This window comes from Melanerpes formicivorus, unplaced genomic scaffold (assembly GCF_026170545.1).
Source record: "Melanerpes formicivorus ecotype bairdi unplaced genomic scaffold, bMelFor1.0.p_v2 SCAF_173, whole genome shotgun sequence".
Classification (NCBI taxonomy): Eukaryota; Metazoa; Chordata; class Aves; order Piciformes; family Picidae; genus Melanerpes; species Melanerpes formicivorus.
This window is the reverse complement of record NW_027142525.1, coordinates 260,849-274,024: the sequence shown is the minus strand read 5'-3', so window position 1 is coordinate 274,024 and position 13,176 is coordinate 260,849. Positions and strand designations below refer to the sequence as shown.

Genomic DNA, 13,176 nt, shown 5'->3' with positions numbered 1-13,176 from the left:
CCTCAGCCTCTCCTCACAGGGCTGTGCTCCAGACCCCTCCCCAGCCTTGTTGCCCTTCTCTGGACACCTTCAAGTCTCTCAATGTCCTTCTTAACCTGAGGAGCCCAGAACTGGACACAGGACTCAAGGTGTGGCCCAACCAGTGCTGAGCACAGGGCACAAGGACTTCCCTGCTCCTGCTGGCCACACTGCTCCTGATGCAGGCCAGGATGCCCTTGGCCTTCTTGGCCACCTGGGCACACTGCAGGCTCATGTTCACCTTACTATCAACCAGTCCCCCCAGGTCCCTTTCTGCCTGGCTGCTCTCAGCCACTCTGCCCCCAGCCTGTAGCTCTGCATGGGATTGTTGTGGCCAGTGTGCAGAACCTGGCACTTAGTTGTATTGAATCTCCTGCCCTTGGCCTCTGCCCATCTGTGCAGCCTGGCAAGGTCCCTCTGCAGAGCTCTCCAACCCTCTAACAGATCAACTCCTGCCCCCAGCTTGCTGTCATCTGCAAATTCACTGAGGATGGACTCAATGCCCTCCTCCAGATCATCAAAGATGAGAACACTCAGGGAAAGGTACAGGATAATGCAGAGGTGCCCTTCCTGGGCTCTGCTGAGCCTGCAGGAGAGCTCTGGGCAGGCTTGGGAGACACGTGGGGAAGGGCCTGAGGTGTGTGTGTGTCAGCACTTAGAGAGAAGGGGACAGCCTGAGGCAGCAGCTCAGGGTGCACCACTTCTAGGCAGCCCTCCTGCTGAATGATTCCAAGTTACCTGCTCAGCCCTTGCCTGCCAACAGCTGGCCAGGGCAAGGGGCTGGTGAAGAGTGTGAGCTGCAGGCCTTGCTGGCTGGCATCCTGTCAGGGATTGGCATTTGTGGCCAACCACCACTGGTTGGGTTTGGCTTGTTCAGGGCTCAGAAGCAATTTGTGCAGCCTCCTGAGCACCCTGACCCATCCCTTCCGTGCACTCAGGCTTCACCTGCAGCCTGCTTCCCTGGGCTGCAGTTCCTGCTGTTGCTGTCCCCTGTCCCTGGGAGGTGCTGTGCTGTGCTGTGTGGCACTGTGTGAAGGTCAGTCCCCTGCTCTTTGCTGTTGCTAATCATTTTCAAATGCTTGTAGAGCTTTTCCTCAAAGAGCAAACATCAAAGAGCCTCAAAAGGCCAACCTCTAGTAGCAGTGTGGAGCCTGGGGTGCACCATGCCCTTAGCCTGTACCTCCTGAGATATTGAGAGCAGCTTGGTGGCTTATCTTCACATTTGAGTGTGCTGTAGCTTAGAGGAACAAACTGGAGAGGTGGCCAGGAAAGTCCCTCCAAAATACCAGGGGAAACTTCACAGGATCCCAGCACAGTGGGGGTTGGAAGGGACCTCTGGAGATCATCCAGTCCAACCCTCCTACTAAAGCAGGGCACCCACAGCAGCTTGCCCAGGATCACAGTGCCCAGGAGGGGTTGGAATCTCTGCAGAGGAGACTCCACAACCTCTCTGGGCAGCCTGCCCCAGGCCTCCAGCACCCTCACACCAGACAAGTTTTTCCTCCTGTTCAGATGGAACCTCCTGGGTTCCACTCTGTGCCCCTTGCTGCCCCTTGTGCTGTCCCTGGGCACCACTGACAAGAGCCTGGCCCCAGCCTCTTGCCCCCCACAGCTCCTTTAGCTCTTGCTGAGCATTGCTCAGCTGCCCTCTGGGGCTGCTCTTCTGCAGGCTCTCAGCCCCAGGGCTCTCAGCCTTTGCTCCTCCCAGAGCTGCTCCAGGCCCCTCAGCAGCTCTGCAGCCTCCCCTGGACTCTTTCCATCAGTTCCCTGGCTCTTTTGAACTGCAGAGCCCAGAACTGGACCCAGGATTCCAGCTGTGGCCTAACTAGGGCAGAGTAGAGGCAGAGAAAAACCTCCCTTGCCCTGCTGGCCACACTCTTCTGAGTGCCCCCAGGACCCCATTGGCCTTCTTGACTACCAGGCCACATCACTGGCTCATGAGGAACTTGTCCCCCAGCACTCCCAGCTCCTCCTTGGAGCTGCTTCCCAGCAGGTCCTCCCTCACCTGTGCTGCTGCAGGAGGTTGTTCCTCCCCAGGCGCAGGACCCTGCCCTTGCCCTTGGTGAACTTGATGAGGTTCCCTCACGGGGGCTTTGCCTGTGACATCTCCGTGTGCACTTGCAGCCTGCAAAGCCAACCAGATCCTGGGCTGCATCAGGAGAAGTGTGGCCAGCAGGGCAAGGGAGGTGATTCTCCCCCTCTGCTCAGCTCTGGTGAGACCCCACCTGGAGTATTGCCTCCAGTTCTGGAGCCCCTATTCCAAGAGGGATCTGGAGGTGCTGGAACCTGTCCAGAGAAGGGCCACAAGGATGAGCAGAGGGCTGGAGCTGCTCTGCTGTGAGGACAGACTGAAGGAGTTGGGGCTGTTCAGTCTGGAGAAGAGAAGGCTCCCAGGTGACCTCATTGTGGCCTTCCAGGATCTGAAGGGGGCTACAGGAAGGCTGGGGAGGGACTGCTCAGGATCTCAGGCAGTGATAGGACTAGGGGGAATGGAATGAAGCTGGAGGTGGGGAGATTCAGGCTAGATGTGAGGAGGAAGTTCTTCCCCATGAGAGTGGTGAAGCCCTGGAATGGGTTGTCCAGGGAGGTGGTCAAGGCCCTGTCCCTGGAGGTGTTTAAGCCCAGGCTGGATGAGGCTCTGGCCAGGCTGATCTAGTGTGGGGTGTCCCTGCCCATGGCAGGGGGGTTGGAACAAGCTGATCCTTGTGGTCCCTTCCAACCCTGACTGATACTATGATCTGTTTGTGTCGCAGGGCCAAGGCCCCAGAGCCTGGGGCTGTCCAGCTAGGTGCGGCTGACACTTTGCTCTCTTCTTTTCTTGGAATGCAGGGTCTGAAGAGGAGGTCCAGGATGTCCATGAGCACTCAGTTTAATAAGACACTTGGCCTGTTTGCTTACTGGAGAGCTGGGGTGGCCAAAGGTGTTCAGCGTCCCAGCCGCGGAGGAGCTCGCATCTGCACGGGCAAGGCAGGACCCCAGACCCGCAGGGCCCCCGCCAAGGAGCAGACTGCAAGCGAGCAGTGTGACACTCGTGGCGTCCTCCCGTGTGCCCACATCCCCAGAGCTGTGTTCTCCAGGTCCTCTTCTCCTTGGGGGGCACAGGCAGCCCGTCTCCCTCCAGGGGGCAGCTGCGTGGGGCTGGCTCGCTCGGGGCCCGGCGGTGGGAAGTCGCCAGCTGGAAGAGCTCACGGAGTGAGTGCAAGCTGCTATTTTGGCATCCCCATGCCACAGAAGGTTTTGCTAAACACTTCAAAAATAAACAAGCCTTCGAGACCAAAAGCTGCAGAAATTACTTTCTGTGGCCTGCTAGCTCCTGACTTCATTTCCTCACTTAGGTCAAAAGCCAGACTCCTTCATTTAACTTTTCCACTCTTATTTCAGACCCGGGAACAAGCTAGTCTCCAGCTCACCACTTCACAGGTCTGCCCTGCAAGATGCTGCTTCTGCCCTCACTGGAAATCACCATCTGTCACCACTTTTGATCCCTTCACTGCCCCTCAGCTGATGCCATCCCAGCCATTGGCTGCAGTTTGGCAGCAGCAGCAGCAGCAGCAGCAGGAGAGGTGAAAAACCCCAAGGACGGTGTCAGCATTTCTGGGAAGGAGCTGGGTCAGACTCTTTCCATTGCAAAGAATCCACCCTCTCATCTGGCAATGTGAACAAGTCTCTCACCCTCTCAACTCCTCCACCTACCCTCAAAATAGGTGTGATGGTCAGCCCTGTGAAGAACACCTCATTTGTTGAGCATATTTCAAGCCCTGAGATGCCTCCAGCCCAGGAGTCACGGAACATCCTTGCCCCCCACGTGCCTCCTGCTTCTTTCCTTCCCCTTGGTGCCCCAAGACACAGCAAAAAAATGCCCAGCAAAAGCATCCATGGTGACTGCAGAGCAGAGGCCCAGCCTGATCCTCCTGTTTGTGAGACACCTGAAACAATCCTGCAGGGGAGCTGCTCAGAATGGTCTGCCTTCTCTAACATTTTGATGATGGGAGAGGGCAAACTTGAGACATTGCTAAGCTCTTGGGGGTCATTACTGGTTTGGTTCTCCTCCCCTCCCACCTGTGGGTTGGTTTGGTTTGGGTTTGGTTTGTTCTGTTCTGGTTTGTTCTGTTCTGTTTTGGTTTGTTCTGTTTTGTTTCCTTCTGTTTTGGTTTGGGTTTGATTCATTTTGGTTTGTTTCTTAGTGTCACTGCTTCCTGGTTCCTACCATCTCATGATCTGGGGGCATTCAAAGCCAAATAAAAACCTGGCAGATTCCAAACAGACAGCACCCAACCAGTTGCTCAGAGCCAGGGAATCAGACTGGCAAGTTCACAGCCCTCAGTCATCCATCAGGCCCAAAGAGTGAGCCAGGGCCCCAGGGGGAAGGGCACATTTATATGGCACCAAAGTGTCCCCAGTGCTGAGGATGCAACACTGGAGCTGAAGGTTCCTCCTGGCCCTCTGAAACCTGGAGCAGGGACAGGCTTCCCCCATCTGCTCAGTGCTTTCTGTGCCTTCCTTTGAAGCAGCAGCTTCTTCAGGCCAAGAGAGCACACTGCTTATGCAGTCCCAGGTCAGGATAACTCTGCCTCTGCCTTCCTTGGTTGGTGAGGAAAGCTTTGCACAGGGTTTGCTGCCCTCAGTCTTTAGAAAGGGCATCCTTGTCCAGCTGCTGACCACTCACTGGTGTTCAAGTGATGATGCTAAAGCCAGCCAGTAACTGCTTTAACCAAAATACTGTTCCCATGCTAGCCTTCATCTCCTGTCTCCTGTGCCTGAGCCACTGCAGGAACCTTTCAGAGCTGGGTTTCTGTCCTCAAAGAGCCCAGCAGAATCACATTTTAACCTCTCCAGGCTCTTCTTGCTTGTCCTGCAGAGCAAGCAGAAGACACAAGCTCAGATGTTTTCTCCTTTGCCAGGAAGTCAGTCTCAAACTAGAGGAAAACAAAAAGCCAGAGCAAGTCTGGAGTCCCCCTGTTCAACTTCTTGTGCACGTGGCCCATGGCTTACCTCAGCCAGCTCCAGTTCTTCACCATCCTGGAGGGCTCAGGTGACTTTCCAGAGGGAGTCTGTGTGTTCCAGCGAGCTTCTTTAGGAGGCAAGAAGGCTGAGAGCCTGCAGGGTTGCATGTCACTGCCTCAAAGGAATGAGAATCCAGTTTGCAGTCTAAAACTCCTCCTTTCTTTCCCTCCTTGCCCTTAAAAAACCCCAAAACAACCAAGGAGGACTCTGAATCAGTGACAAGCCCCAAGCTTCTTGGAGAAGGTGGTCAGCACTACCACCCCCTTTCCACTGCACCCCACTGCAGTGTTACCAGGCTGTGCAGGGCAGTGCCTGCTTTAAAGTGTTTGCCTTCCCTGATGTTATGCTGCTGCTGCTGCTCCTTCTCATCCCAGAATGGCCATCCTAGATGCTGGGCTCCCTCCCCAGGGCTTGCTGAGCTGGGGGAGAGTGTGCAGCTCTGCCTTGAGGGGTTCTCAGGTGGGAGGAGAGGGAGGAAGTCTCCAGGAAGGTGGGGTTTAAGTTCTTCAGTAGATGGACTACCATCCTTGGCTGCCAGGAAGGGAAGAAGCAAAAACAGGGAACAGCTCCTCTCAGTGCCTGCACTTCCCCACCCTGGGCAATGCTTTTGAGTGCTCAGTGCCCTTGGGCTCCTCACCCAATTTCTCCTTCAGCATCACTGCAGTGAAGTGGGGCTGATTCACCTTTCTTGTGTCCAAAGTCCCAGCTGATGGAAGCCAGAGCATCCTGAACTCTCTCCAACCCAAACCAAAGCTCCAGCCCTGCCCCAGGAGCCACCGCCTCCCACCCCCCACCAAGATGGGCACCGTGGGCCAGGCTTGGCTGGACCTCCACCCCTCCTGCACAGATCCTCTGCTCTCCCTCTTCTAATGTTCAGATCCTTTGGAAATGTGAATATTGGTTTGGTTTATTGCTTTGTTGGTTTGTTTTATTACTTGTTTTTTGTTTGTGTGGGTTTGTTTTTTTTTTGCTGAGAGTCTCTCACAGCTCCTGGGGCTTGGGAATAAATTATGAGACCTTCCCCTTCCCCTCCCTTCCCCCTTCCCCCAAAAAAAGAGGAAAAAAAGGAAGAATACATTTTATATATATGCAAAACTGTGTATTTATGTCCAATAGAAACAGAGATGTGTGAATATGCTGATGTGCTCAGAAATCTATTTATTTACTAATATATTTATCCATCTGTACCCAGTCTGCCTGCCTGCTTTTGTTCCTTGCACCAAGCCCTCAGGGCTGGGCTGCCCAAGCCAGCTCTGAGCCACTGCCACCAAAATACAGCCCTCCCCCCCCGGAGGGTGACAGCAGCCCCACACAGCCCTGCTGGGAGTGAAGGGGCTCCAAAGGAGCCTGGCTGCAGCCTGCTGCTCCATCTGAGCAGGGCAAAGCGCAGCCTGCTGCAGGAGGGCTGGAGAAGAACCTCTTGAGTGATGGTGTGACACTGTCAGAGGCTGAGGGAGCTGGGATTGTTTGGCCTGGAGAAGAGGAGGCTCAGGGGTGACCTCATTGCCCTCTACAACTACCTGAAAGGTGGCTGTAGCCAGGAAGGGGTTGGTCTCTTCTCCCAGGCAACCAGCCCCAGAACAAGGGGACACAGTCTCAAGCTGTGCCAGGGGAGGTTTAGGCTGGAGGTGAGGAGAAAGTTCTTCCCAGAGACAGTTGTTAGCCATTGGGATGTGCTGCCCAGGGAGGTGGTGGAGTCCCCATCCCTGGAGGTGTGAAGAAGTTTCTTCTAATGTCCAACCTAAACCTCTCCTGGTGCAACTTGAGGCCATTTCCTCTCATCCTGTCACTTGTTCCTCGGGGAGAAGAGCCCAACCCCCACCTGGCTTCAGCCTCCTTTCAGGAAGAGCCAGAAGGTCTCCCCTTTCAGCCAGAAGGTCTCCCCTTTCAGCCTTCTTTCAGGGAGTCCAGTTCTGGGCACCTCAGTTTAAGAAGGACATTGAGAGACTTGAAGGTGTCCAGAGAAGGGCAAGAAAGCTGGGGAGGGGTCTGGAGCACAGCCCTGTGAGGAGAGGCTGAAGGAGCTGGGGTTGCTTAGCCTGGAGAAGAGGAGGCTCAGGGGAGACCTTCTTGCTCTCTGCAACTCCCTGCAGGGAGGTTGTAGCCAGGTGGGGGTTGGGCTCTTCTCCCAGGCAGGCAAGCAGCACCAGAACAAGAGGACACAGTCTCAAGCTGTGCCAGGGGAGGTTTAGGCTGGAGGTGAGGAGAAAGTTCTTCCCAGCAAGAGAGATTGGCCCTTGGGATGTGCTGCCCAGGGAGGTGGTGGAGTCCCCATCCCTGGAGGTGTTCAAGAGGGGATTGGATGTGGCACTTGGTGCCATGGTCTAGTCATGAGGTCTGTGTTGATAGGTTGGACTCGATGATCCTCGAGGTCTCTTCCAACCTTAGTTACACTGTGAGACTGTGATACTGTGAAAGCTGAAAGGCCCTTACTAAGAAAAGCCCCCTGCCCTTCTCAGGCTGCCTCTGGGGTGCCAGGAGCCACAGCAAAACCAGCAGAAGGGGCTTTAAAGGTCATCTTTGATGCTGCTTTTCCCAGGAAAAGGGTGGAGCAGGAGATCTTTGGCTGTCACAGGCACACACACCTCTCTGGTCAAAAGTCCACAGGAGCTCATGTGGCATTTCCAGAGGATCCCAAGGTTTTATCCTCTGTTTACTCCTTTTGTCCATATTCCACAGCTGGAGTCACAGTTGTATTTTCACCAAATCTAATAGAGCCTTTCTGATTCTCTGCCTCTCCTCTAGACCTTCACCCACTCAGGCTGTCTCATCCCTTCTGCTGGCTTGCTGGAGCTGAGATTGATAGAAGTCCCCTAAAGCTTGGCTAAACTTCTTCCTCCTCAGGAAAGAAAAGATGATGCTTCACAGAATCAGAAGATGAGTCCAGTTTGGAAGGCAGCTCTGGAGGCCATGTAGTCAAAACTCCCCTGCTCAAGCAGGGGCAACTGCAACAGGTGGCCCAAGGCTATGCCCAGCTGGGTTTTAGTTCTTGTTGCTTTACTCTTCACAGAATCCCAGCGTGGTAGGGTTGGAAGGGACCTCTGGAGATCACAGAATCACAGAATGTTAGGGGCTGGAAGGGACCTCAAAAGCTCATCCAGCCCAACCCCCTGCCAGAGCAGCATCACCTAGAGCAGCTCACACAGGAACACATCCAGGTGGGCTTGGAATATCCCCAGAGAGGGAGACTCCACAGCCCCCCTGGGCAGCCTGCTCCAGGGCTCTGTCACCCTCCCAGGGAAATCATTCTTCCTCCTGTTTCCATGGCACTTCCTCTGCCTCAGCTTCCACCACTGCCCCTGGTGCTGGCATTGGGCATCCCCCAGCAGAGCCTGGCTTCAGCCTCTGGCCACTCACCCTGCACAGCTTTAGCAACAGCAGTGAGGTCATCCAGTCCAGCCCCCTGCTCCAACAGGGCACCCACAGCAGCTTGCCCAGGATCACCATGGACAGGCAGGTTTGGAAGCTCTCCCGAGGAGACTCCACAGCCTCTCTGGGCAGCCTGCTGCAGGGCTCCAGCACCCTCACACCGGACAAGTTTCTCCTCCTGTTCAGGTGGAGCCTGCTGGGTTCCACTTCGTGCCCGTTTGCTCTTGTCCTGTCCCTGGGCACCACCGAAAGGACTCTGGCCCCGTCCGCCTGACCTTTAGGCGTTGATAAGCTCGCCTAGAAAGAGAGATGGCGCTTTCGGTCCGCAGCCCTTGACCCATCTGGGTGCCAAGCGCTAAGGCCGGCAGGCCAAGGCTTTATCGGCGAGCCGTTGTTATTGTTTATCGCACAGCCCTCGCACACGGCCGGCTGAGGACAAGCCTCTGCCGCGGCCCAACCGGGCACCGCAGCCGCCCCTGCCCCGCACCGCAGCCCCGGCGCTGCCCCCGCCCCCGGCTCCGCCCACGCCCCGCCCCCGGCTCCGCCCTCGGCGCTGCCCCCCGCCCCCGGCGCCCCGCCCCGGCTCGCTGCTGCCCTCTGCCGGACGCAGGCCCCCACGGGGCGGGAGCGAGGCTCGGTCCCCGCCGCGGCCCGGCCCGGCCCCGCTCTGCGCCTGCGCGGCGGCGGCGCTGGCGGAATGGCGCTGGAGACCGTGCCCAAGGACCTGCGGCACCTCCGCGCCTGCCTGCTCTGCTCCCTCGTCAAGGTAACACCGGCCCGGCACGGCCTCGCCCGGCCTCGGCCCAAGCCTTCATCCTTCAAGCCTGAGCCTCCCTGCCCCGGCCTAGACGTTCCCCCGGCTGGCCCCGGCCTGCCTAGCCTGGCCTGGCCTGGCCTGGCCTTGCCCCGGCCCGGTTTGGCCTGGGGGTGTTTCTCCTTCCCGGGGCTCCCTCCCATTCCCCGACTCCTCCGGCCCTGCCCTCTCCCTCTTCCAGGCCCTGCCCCGCTGCCGCCCCTGTCCCTCCCCCCCCCCCCCCCGGCTCCTGCCCCCCTGCTCCCTGCCCCCCCCCGGCCCCGCTGCCTGCCCCCCCCCGGCCCCGCTGCCTGCCCCCCCCCCGGCCCCGCTGCCTGCCCCCCCCCGGCCCCGCTGCCTGCCCCCCCCCGGCCCCGCTGCCTGCCCCCCCCCGGCCCCGCTCCCTGCCCCCCCCCCGGCCCCGCTCCCTGCCCCCCCCCCGGCCCCGCTCCCTGCCCCCCCCCGGCCCCGCTGCCTGCCCCCCCGCTGCCTGCCCCCCCCCGGCCCCGCTCCCTGCCCCCCCCCGGCCCCGCTGCCTGCCCCCCCCCCGGCCCCGCTGCCTGCCCCCCCCCGGCCCCGCTGCCTGCCCCCCCCCGGCCCCGCTGCCTGCTGCCCCAGCCCCGCGCTGAGGCCTCTGTCCCCCTTCAGACCATCGACCAGTTCGAGTACGACGGCTGTGACAACTGCGATGCCTACCTGCAGATGAAGGGCAACCGGGAGATGGTTTATGACTGCACCAGCTCCTCCTTCGACGGGTGAGTGGGGCCCGGCCCGGGGCCGCCTTCCCCCGGGCTGCCTTCCCCCCGGGGCCGCCCCGCCGACGCCAGCCTGAGCGCCGCCCCCTGACCCCCATCCCTCCCGCAGGATCATCGCCATGATGAGCCCTGAGGACAGCTGGGTCTCCAAGTGGCAGCGAATCAGTGAGTGGCTTCTGCCGGTTTCCTCCAGCTGTTTTGGGAGCTGGAGAACTCTTTCTGTTCGGTTAAGCCTCTCTCCAGGGCTTTGGGAGTTACTGCTGGGGCTGCAGAGGGGATTTCTGCCCCGGAGGAGGGGATTTCTACTGGCTGCGATGGGGTTGCTCCTCCCGAGGTGGAGGGAGTTGCTCCTCCCGAGGTGCAAGGGATGGCTCCTCCCGAGGTGCAAGGGCTTGCTCCTCCCGAGGTGGAAGGGGGTGGCTTCCCCCGAGGTGGAAGGGAGTTGCTCCTCCCGAGGTGGAGGGGGAGTTTCTGCCCCCAGAGACGAGGCAGCTCTGCAGGCAGAGGCTGTCAGGGCTGCTTGCCCACCCCCCTGCTGCCAGCCCAGGGCACTTGGTGTTTTCTCTCCCCCAGGTAACTTCAAGCCCGGTGTCTATGCAGTGTCTGTGACCGGCCGCCTGCCCCAAGGTAATGCTCCCAGCTCGTGTGGAAGGCAGATCCCTGCAGGGTGGCAGCTGAGGGCTGCTTCTGCCTGCTAGGTGCTGGGGCTGTAGCCAGTTCTGGGCTCCCCAGTTCAGGAGGGACAGGGATCTCCTTGAAGGAGTCCAAGGGAGGGCTACAAGGACAATTAAGGGCTGGAGCACTGCCTGATGAAGAGAGGCTGAGAGCCCTGGGCTGTTCAGGCTGGAGGAGACAGAGAGGGGATCTGATCAATGTCTGTCAATATCTGAGGGCTGGGGGTCAGGAGGGAGGGGACAGGCTCTGCTCAGCTGCACCCTGGGGCAGGAGGAGGGGCAGTGGATATAAACTCCAGCAGAGGGGCTTCCAGCCCCAGAAGAGGAGGAGCTTCCTCGTGGAGAGCTCCATGGCAGAGCTGTCTGTGTCTCTTTGCTGCAGGCCCTGCCCCAGGCACTGAGCTGTCTGTGTCTGCTTGCTGCAGGCCCTGCCTGGGGCACTGGGCTGTCTGTGTCTGCTTGCTGCAGGCCCTGCCTGGGGCACTGAGCTGTCTGTGTCTCCTTGCTGCAGGCCCTGCCTGGGGCACTGAGCTGTCTGTGTCTGCTTGCTGCAGGCCCTGCCTGGGGCACTGAGCTGTCTGTGTCTGCTTGCTGCAGGCCCTGCCTGGGGCACTGAGCTGTCTGTGTCTCCTTGCTGCAAGCCCTGCCTGGGGCACTGAGCTGTCTCTGTCTCCTTGCTGCAAGCCCTGCCTGGGGCACTGAGCTGTCTCTGTCTCCTTGCTGCAGGCCCTGCCTGGGGCACTGAGCTGTCTGTGTCTCCTTGCTGCAGGCCCTGCCTGGGGCACTGAGCTGTCTGTGTCTGCTTGCTGCAGGCCCTGCCCCAGGCACTGAGCTGTCTATGTCTCCTTGCTGCAGGCCCTGCCTGGGGCACTGAGCTGTCTGTGTCTCCTTGCTGCAGGCCCTGCCTGGGGCACTGAGCTGTCTGTGTCTCCTTGCTGCAGGCCCTGCCTGGGGCACTGAGCTGTCTGTGTCTCCTTGCTGCAGGCCCTGCCTGGGGCACTGAGCTGTCTGTGTCTGCTTGCTGCAGGCCCTGCCCCAGGCACTGAGCTGTCTATGTCTCCTTGCTGCAGGCCCTGCCTGGGGCACTGAGCTGTCTGTGTCTCCTTGCTGCAGGCCCTGCCTGGGGCACTGAGCTGTCTGTGTCTGCTTGCTGCAGGCCCTGCCTGGGGCACTGAGCTGTCTGTGTCTCCTTGCTGCAGGCCCTGCCTGGGGCACTGAGCTGTCTGTGTCTGCTTGCTGCAGGCCCTGCCTGGGGCACTGAGCTGTCTGTGTCTGCTTGCTGCAGGCCCTGCCTGGGGCACTGAGCTGTCTGTGTCTGCTTGCTGCAGGCCCTGCCCCAGGCACTGAGCTGTCTGTGTCTGCTTGCTGCAGGCCCTGCCCCAGGCACTGAGCTGTCTCTGTCTCCTTGCTGCAGGCCCTGCCCCAGGCACTGAGCTGTCTGTGTCTCCTTGCTGCAGGCCCTGCCTGGGGCACTGAGCTGTCTGTGTCTGCTTGCTGCAGGCCCTGCCTGGGGCACTGAGCTGTCTGTGTCTCCTTGCTGCAGGCCCTGCCTGGGGCACTGAGCTGTCTGTGTCTCCTTGCTGCAGGCCCTGCCTGGGGCACTGAGCTGTCTGTGTCTGCTTGCTGCAGGCCCTGCCTGGGGCACTGAGCTGTCTGTGTCTGCTTGCTGCAGGCCCTGCCTGGGGCACTGAGCTGTCTCTGTCTCCTTGCTGCAGGCCCTGCCTGGGGCACTGAGCTGTCTCTGTCTGCTTGCTGCAGGCCCTGCCTGGGGCACTGAGCTGTCTCTGTCTCCTTGCTGCAGGCCCTGCCTGGGGCACTGAGCTGTCTCTGTCTCCTTGCTGCAGGCATCGTGCGAGAGCTGAAGAGCCGAGGGGTGGCCTACAAGTCCCGAGACACAGCCATCAAGACCTGAGGGGCTGGCAGGGGCACTGCTCCAAAGCCTCTCAGCTTTAGCAGTGGGGAGAGTGAGCCTGCCCTGGCAGGGAGCTTGCTGCCTCCTCTCACTCCCTACCTCTGGACGCTGCCCACGTGGACCACGGACATTTCTCTGAGCCTTGCCCCGGGGGGGAGGGTGTGAGCAGGTCTGGAGAGGGGTCTTAGGCACAGGGGGTGGTGTGGAACAGAGGTGAGCTGGGCTCTAGCTGTGTAAATATCTCAATAAACATCCTGCCTGCTCAGAGCTGAGTCCAGCTGCCTGCTGGGGCACTGCTCTCACCCGCTGCAGGGAGCAGATGCTGTGGGGAGGGGGTTCACACCAGCCTCCTACCTGCTGCAGGGCTGGAGCCTGCAGTCCCCACCCCTCCTGCCATGGGCCACATCCTTGCCTTGAGAGGCCCACCCTGCCCTGCCCTGCAGGCTCAAGCAGAGCAGTGGCTTGTGCCTCACAGCTGCCAGCTGGCTGGACCTGGTAAGATGGTGTTCAGAAGTTCATCTGCAGGTAGTGACCTGCAGGTCACTGAGTCAGAGACTCAGAATGGTTTGGGGGGGAAGGGACCTTTGAAGGTTATTTCTTCCAACCCCCTGCAGTCAGCAGGGACATCTGCAAGGAGCAGGCTGCTCAGAG

At 59.5% G+C, this 13,176-nt stretch overlaps 2 protein-coding genes and 1 long non-coding RNA gene across 3 annotated transcripts in view; 2 read left to right on the top strand and 1 right to left on the bottom strand.

Annotated features, from left to right (window-relative positions):
• RNF43 (ring finger protein 43) overlaps window positions 1-6,209 on the top strand; it is an 89,760-nt gene extending 83,551 nt beyond the window's left edge. The window contains exon 11 of the mRNA XM_068169248.1: window positions 2,848-6,209. Coding sequence (XP_068025349.1) covers window positions 2,848-2,891 — 44 coding nt within the window. The 3' untranslated portion in view covers window positions 2,892-6,209. The remainder of the gene's footprint in view (window positions 1-2,847) is intronic.
• A 41-nt stretch (window positions 6,210-6,250) lies between these two features.
• Window positions 6,251-10,029, bottom strand: LOC137457360 (uncharacterized). Its single transcript, XR_010991237.1, has 3 exons — window positions 9,881-10,029; window positions 8,380-8,688; window positions 6,251-8,063 (listed from the first exon to the last, which is right to left on the bottom strand). It is a non-coding gene; the product is annotated as an uncharacterized lncRNA (long non-coding RNA).
• On the top strand, window positions 9,014-12,790 carry SUPT4H1 (SPT4 homolog, DSIF elongation factor subunit). The gene is made up of 5 exons (XM_068169249.1): window positions 9,014-9,157; window positions 9,833-9,939; window positions 10,049-10,104; window positions 10,513-10,566; window positions 12,458-12,790. The coding sequence occupies exons 1-5, from the start codon at window positions 9,089-9,091 to the stop codon at window positions 12,523-12,525; spliced, it is 354 nt and encodes a 117-aa protein (XP_068025350.1). The 5' UTR covers window positions 9,014-9,088; the 3' UTR covers window positions 12,526-12,790.
• Window positions 12,791-13,176: the final 386 nt, after the last annotated feature.